Source organism: Pogonomyrmex barbatus, unplaced genomic scaffold (assembly GCF_055798465.1).
Source record: "Pogonomyrmex barbatus isolate J1 unplaced genomic scaffold, ASM5579846v1 scaffold8, whole genome shotgun sequence".
Taxonomy (NCBI): Eukaryota; Metazoa; Arthropoda; class Insecta; order Hymenoptera; family Formicidae; genus Pogonomyrmex; species Pogonomyrmex barbatus.
In genome coordinates, this window is record NW_028297182.1 from 592,543 (window position 1) to 598,666 (window position 6,124).

General features: G+C 27.2%; 2 protein-coding genes across 2 annotated transcripts; both read right to left on the reverse strand.

The window, feature by feature from the left end:
- Window positions 1–1,175: 1,175 nt before the first annotated feature.
- On the reverse strand, window positions 1,176–2,323 carry LOC105422951 (uncharacterized). The gene is made up of 2 exons (XM_011632536.3): window positions 2,079–2,323; window positions 1,176–1,453 (listed from the first exon to the last, which is right to left on the reverse strand). Exons 1-2 carry the CDS (start codon window positions 2,145–2,147, stop codon window positions 1,292–1,294), a joined length of 231 nt encoding a protein of 76 aa, XP_011630838.1. The 5' UTR covers window positions 2,148–2,323; the 3' UTR covers window positions 1,176–1,291.
- A 708-nt stretch (window positions 2,324–3,031) lies between these two features.
- Window positions 3,032–5,811, reverse strand: LOC105422950 (cytochrome c oxidase assembly protein COX18, mitochondrial). The gene is made up of 6 exons (XM_011632535.3): window positions 4,730–5,811; window positions 4,188–4,325; window positions 3,937–4,084; window positions 3,751–3,872; window positions 3,538–3,648; window positions 3,032–3,418 (listed from the first exon to the last, which is right to left on the reverse strand). Exons 1-6 carry the CDS (start codon window positions 5,282–5,284, stop codon window positions 3,224–3,226), a joined length of 1,269 nt encoding a protein of 422 aa, XP_011630837.2. The 5' UTR covers window positions 5,285–5,811; the 3' UTR covers window positions 3,032–3,223.
- Window positions 5,812–6,124: the final 313 nt, after the last annotated feature.

Below are 6,124 nucleotides of genomic sequence, written 5' to 3' on the forward strand. Positions count from 1 at the left end.
TATTGTTTATTAAAAGAAACTGAATTTTATATCGATTTGACAGGTTTTTTTTTTTTTTATACAAAAAGATCTAGAACATTTGATGATATGATAAAGGTTTTACTGTTACTCGTTTATTGCTTCGTAACGTTCGTCTTTTTCTACAAGCAGAAACGAAAACGTTGATGGTAAAGAATACATTTTGAGGACTGGCATTCTATAGACTTCGTGATAAATTGATTGAATTTTATTGTTAACTTAATTAATTTTTTGTTTCTCGATCTGTAATAGAATTGGAATACAGCAAAAAGATCATATAAAGTTAATTAAGTAGCCGATAAAAACAATTCAATATTTTTCATGCAACATTATTCATTTTAAAAATCAAACACAAAGAGAGAGAGAGAGAGAGAGAGAAAGAGAGAGAGAAAGAGAGAGAGGGGGGCAATAATAACTTGATCAAACATCTAATAAAATAATAAAAAAAAAAGGTAATTTCTTAAGGCTAAAACTAAATATTTGTAACACACAAAATTACTCATTAATCAACTTACCACTCTTGTTCTCTTGATTACAGCAATAAAATGACAATAATATAGGAGAAGCAATAGAATTAATAAGCTGACCGACATTTTCATATAATTTTCTAAAAACCCATTTAACCGCAATCGGAAGGAACGTGATTAGAAGATTAACGGTATTTATTGCCAGATCGCAATCTGGGAGTTTCTCCGACGTAGATCGTCACCACCGGAAGTACGTTCTCTCCGATGTAGACACAATATCGATCGGATAAGTTTATCTGGAGCTGTGAAAAATAGATTAATAATCGTTTTCGATAAATGAGATGCATAAACGAAAGTCGCGACCGCACTGTTGTGTACAATATACTCTTTCCGCGTCTGACACCGTTTTGATCATCGCCTACCGCTGCTCCTCGTCGTATCGCATTGGCTATCATAAATGACAATAATGGTTTTACCGTAGCACAACTACACGCTTTCGATGCTGGTATAAATTACTTACATTTCCGCAGCTTGCGGAACACATTGTCAGTCTACATGCGAAAATGATACGAAATAAATTTATTTATTATCTTCAATTATCTTTGCTATTTAATTTCTATCGTATTTTAACTATAGCAAAGAAATTGCTCGTTGCAATAATAAGATAGAGTGATCAATGTAAGAAATAAATTTAAATCAATATTATAACTTTATTTACACAAATGTAATAATGTATATTCATAGGGATGGAATATTTCAAAATAATCTCATGTCTCTTTACAATAACTTCTCGAACTCGAAAGTTCTCATCCACGATTATTACATCCTGTACGATCTCTCAAAGGATAGTCACAAGTATTTATAGCAGGATTAAATTCTGTTCCTGCACCACAGCTGAACACAAAGCAACCACTCGCATCGCACTGTTGATACTTGCTGCAGTCACCCGGATAGGGCAATACATGTGCCTAAATGAATAAATCATCCAATTTTAGTTCTCAGCCACTAGATTAAGTGAGAGAGTAGATCATATGAATAAAAAAAACAAATATTTCCTTTCATAAAAGACTGTGATAAAAATTACGAAAATAGAAATTCGAAGAAATAAATTTGAAGAAACGTATTATCGGTAAAAGCAAATATTTTGATAATATTCGCTTTGGTAATATTCGAGGAATTCGAACTTTAAACAAACAAATAAAACATTTATTTTTATTTATTTTATAATCAATGGGCTATAAAATTCACAAAAAGTATAGTATGAATTTTAAAAGTATAGTACGTAACAATTTTATGATTACGATAATCGATTATAATTATTGATTATAATTAGTTGTTACAGTAATGATAAAAAACATCTAAGTATAATATTTACAAACGTGAGAAAATACTTTCTCGCAAATTAAAATATTAAAAGATTACTCAAACACACATATATGAAATGCAAAAAAAAAACAATTTGTTTTAAACTAAACATTTCTAACTTTCGCAAAGAGTGTTCGTTTCGTTTTATTCATGCCTGATTGTTTCTGGTTAATCTCTTTCTCTCTTTCTAGACTTCCGTTTACTTATTATTGTTTACGAAGTACTTACTTGTGATTGTGTCATAACAAACGGCACTATACATAGTACTAGACATAACAAAACTGTACAAGACTTCATCTTGAATATCGCTCTTTGATCGTATTAATCGTCGTTTGATTCAACTCGATTGTCTTGCTTCGCCAAGAAATCGACCTTATATATAAAATCATCAACAGATACGATTAAGGAAATAATATTGCTATCACGCATATATGCGTCTCTCCTATTACGCTTCTTGTCTTTTCGTTATCATTAGTTCATGCAAAAGGGTAAAGGTGATGTAAATCAACATTTCTCAAGTGCATCAATAGCAATATCTTAAGCAGGAAAATCTATCTATTGCAACATTTTATACGCTACATTATATTATAAAGCACTCAAATACTTGGTTTATTAAAAATTATTTTAAGCAATCAATATAAGTTACAAACTGTAGAAACTTTTCATGTAATATTAAAGATAATGTAAAAAAAATTATTCCGATTATAATTAACAAATAGGGCAAATGAGAAATTCTTCTTACCGCGCTTTTCTTATTTGCTCTATTTATTAATTGTGTGTCATTTTGAGAATCTGATTTTTGTTAATTTATTTTATACATCTTCTTTTTATTTTTATAATTTTCACACATTTATATACCGTAGTATATTATAATATATTCTTATATGGAGAAAAACTCTTATACGTTATTTTTTCAATAATAGAGAATAATAATAAATCGTCCTTGTGTTGTAATCTGCTATTTTATAGTATTGGCTCTTAAGCTGCTTTCTGTTTTCAAAAAACAATTCATATAAAATTCTTATTTAAAATTAAATGTGTATCATAAAAAAAAACATTTAAAGATGTTCATAATTGTTAATTGAAAGCGTAAATGATTGTTCATTTGTATAAAATTTTAGATATTATATATTAATTTGTTACACAATATTATATATTTAATATTTTCTTAAAAGAATCTATATATTATATGTTCTCTCAAATTTATGCATTTTTATTTATACAGAAAAAAATATTTGTTTCCAAATTACATACACAAGTTATTTAAGAAAATTTCATTGAATATCAAGATAGATACGAAAAACATTGAATTTATAAACAAGGAAAAATATTTTGTAAAACCTGTATGATTTATTTGTACAAGTGACTTATGTTTATATCTTCGACGAATTTTCCACTCTTTTTTTAAAACGACATCTAATTGCTATCTTGTCACGCAGCGCCAAATATGGATGTGATTGAGATATAGTTGTAGGCATTTTTGTGAAACGACGTAATTTCGGAGATAATAAGATTAAATTTTGAAAAAGACCAAATGCACTGCTAGTTGTCCAGTATAAGCTCAAACACTGCAAAAATATTTCAAATATTACTTCAAAAGCTTTTCAATATGTAAATAATTTTGTTTGTATAAGAATAAATTATTTATGTGTAAAAAATATTTTGAAATATTAATTGTATATCTTACAGAGGGTACGGACATAGCAATTGGAATCATTCCAATTGTAACAATTCTGAAGAAATTAATCAAATATTTCTGCCATTTTGATAGCTTTTCTACCCTATTCATATAATTTATCTGTAAAAAAAATGATAACACTATAATAATATAAAAAGATTTCAAAATTGATTTTTCTCGTATTCTTCTGTAATAGTCTTAATCATTGTATTAAAAACTTACTTCTATAATGGCCAAGTTGAATAATCCCATTGCTATTGGAAGGATGAAAAAATCTGGTATAGTTAAATCAGTTATCCATAAAAATCCACCAGTTTTAAATTCCTGATAAGTAGTATAAGCATCTAATGAAATAAATATGTTAGACACATGTTAATTGTTATGTTATTTAAATATTATCATACATACCAATATCCTGTTTAGGTAACATATAACATAAATTTCGAATAGACATTGATAATGATATCCACAATGGTACTTGCACTAGTACTAATAAACTAGCTTTAGCTGGATGGCAGTTTTCTCGAACAATTAATTTATTCCATTGTTTCTTCATCTATAATAAAAATAACAAATATTTAGAAAGATTAAATATTCCAATCAGATTTCGTCGTTCTCTATTCAAAACCTTCAACTAAACAGACTAAAACATTACCTACAGAGTGATTGTACAAACGTCTAGCATATTCTTTAGACCAATTATATTTATGCGTTCCATAATTTATTTCTATTTTCATCTCTTTAACTATCTCATCCATTTCGTGTTTAAGATTTTCCAATTTTGCCAATATATATAACTGAAAATATCATGATTAAAGTTATTAAAGAACCTAAAAATTGCATTATATTTTCAAATAATACGAAAGAACAATAAATAAGAAAAAACAGTTAATTTTTAATATAACTTTGTATCAAATAAGTTAAAAATATAATTGTAATTTTCTAAATAAGATATGGCATTTATTTAAAACTTTAAAGAAATTAAAAGGTAACAACATGTACAGAATGTAATAACATGTGCAGAAAAAAAGAAGTAACTATTTTACACAATCATTAAAGTCTTATAATGTTGTTTGTTTCATATATTTTCTCCTTTAAATTGTACAGATATACATATAATGTCTATATTATACATCTAATAATTTTATCATATACATTTATATTATTATAAATATACAATTCGTAATATTCACAAACTTACCTGATATAAAGATAATGGTAATGTCACTGTTGTTCTTATTATAACAGTAGTGAGTACAATAATTAACCACCATGGTAAACCTGTATAATCATGTAGCCATAGTAAAGAATCTTGTGTGACTTTAACTGGCATGCTTTCTGATATCGCTTTGAATATATTGTTTTGAAATTGCATTGGAACTTGACCTTCAGTGAAATTGATACTAGTACTTGAAAGATATCGAATACTGTTATAATATAGACCAGTGTGACAAGTTTTATGTCTAGGATATTTCATTTCATTGTATAAACTTTTATGGAAAATATGTCGAGGATGAGATATGTATGGAAAATTATTCTGTATTTTTGAATTATCATATTTAATTATATTATTCAATACAAACTGCTGCTTGTTCACAGTCAAATCTTGTACATTTAGGCAAGTTGTATTATAACCATTACATATAAAAGTACTTGACGTACAAGGTAAAACATTAAAACAAGTGGCATAATTAATGGTAACTTTGCTAACTCGTTTAAATCGCCCCAAAAAGGCATCCAAGTTTGTTATGTTCATAGTGAATTTAGCTCATATATGAGTAATCAAGATCATATAAAGAAAATTAAGTTAAACATATGTATAAGATATATATTCCAATAAAATTATGAAAACATTTCATTGTAATAATATGAAAACTGTTTATTTATTTATTTTTTTGATTTAGTGCTCTCTACTCTAACGAGTAATTGGGCATATAACATGGAATTCTCGAGATTTTTTCTTCGTTGCTTCTAGACTGATTGTAATTATGTATATTACACAGTAAAGTTTTATATTATCCTTTTAGTCCAAGCAAACTGTTTACTATGAAAGTGAGGTTATATTGTGCTATGCATATTAAGGCTGTGTTCCAATATTCACTGCCAGTACAAAAATCTATAGTATATGTGACACGAACTATATATTTTCGAAGAATATCGAAACGTAAGCTAAGTTCTAGTCAATTTATAATCTTTTCTATAATCTGTCTTTTTTCTGACATAGTAAACAATTCGTTGTACTTAAAATGAAATAAATATATATTTGAAATTTGACAAAAACGAGATAGAAAGTTTTAGTACAACCTAATGTAGAAATAGAAAATAAACTTTTGATCAAACTTGGCAAAAGTTACAAATATTCAAAGTATTTTTTAATTGGTCAATTGATAAAATTCTTTATTCTTATTGATCAATCATTTCAAAGCATTTGTAATGAAACGCTTAGGGCCGGGGCACACAAAAAAACTTAAACAGCAAAACTTAAGTAGTAAGGAAATCAACGTTACGGATTTGCTATTGCTTATGTTACTGCCTTATGTTCTCGATTGTAATTAGTTGATCGCTTACTGCTTAAATTTTATTGATTAAGTTTTTT

Bases quoted from the DNA above. Each gene is read 5' to 3' on its own strand.
- LOC105422951 (XM_011632536.3), bottom strand. From the start codon at position 2,147: ATGAAGTCTTGTACAGTTTTGTTATGTCTAGTACTATGTATAGTGCCG. The intron at 1,454-2,078 runs GTAAGTACTTCG...TTATTCATTTAG, and splicing joins TTGTTATGACACAATCACAA to GCACATGTATTGCCCTATCC.
- LOC105422950 (XM_011632535.3), bottom strand. From the start codon at position 5,284: ATGAACATAACAAACTTGGATGCCTTTTTGGGGCGATTTAAACGAGTT. The intron at 3,873-3,936 runs GTATGTATGATA...TTATTTCATTAG, and splicing joins GTTACCTAAACAGGATATTG to ATGCTTATACTACTTATCAG. The intron at 3,649-3,750 runs GTAAGTTTTTAA...TTTTTTTTACAG, and splicing joins TCAACTTGGCCATTATAGAA to ATAAATTATATGAATAGGGT.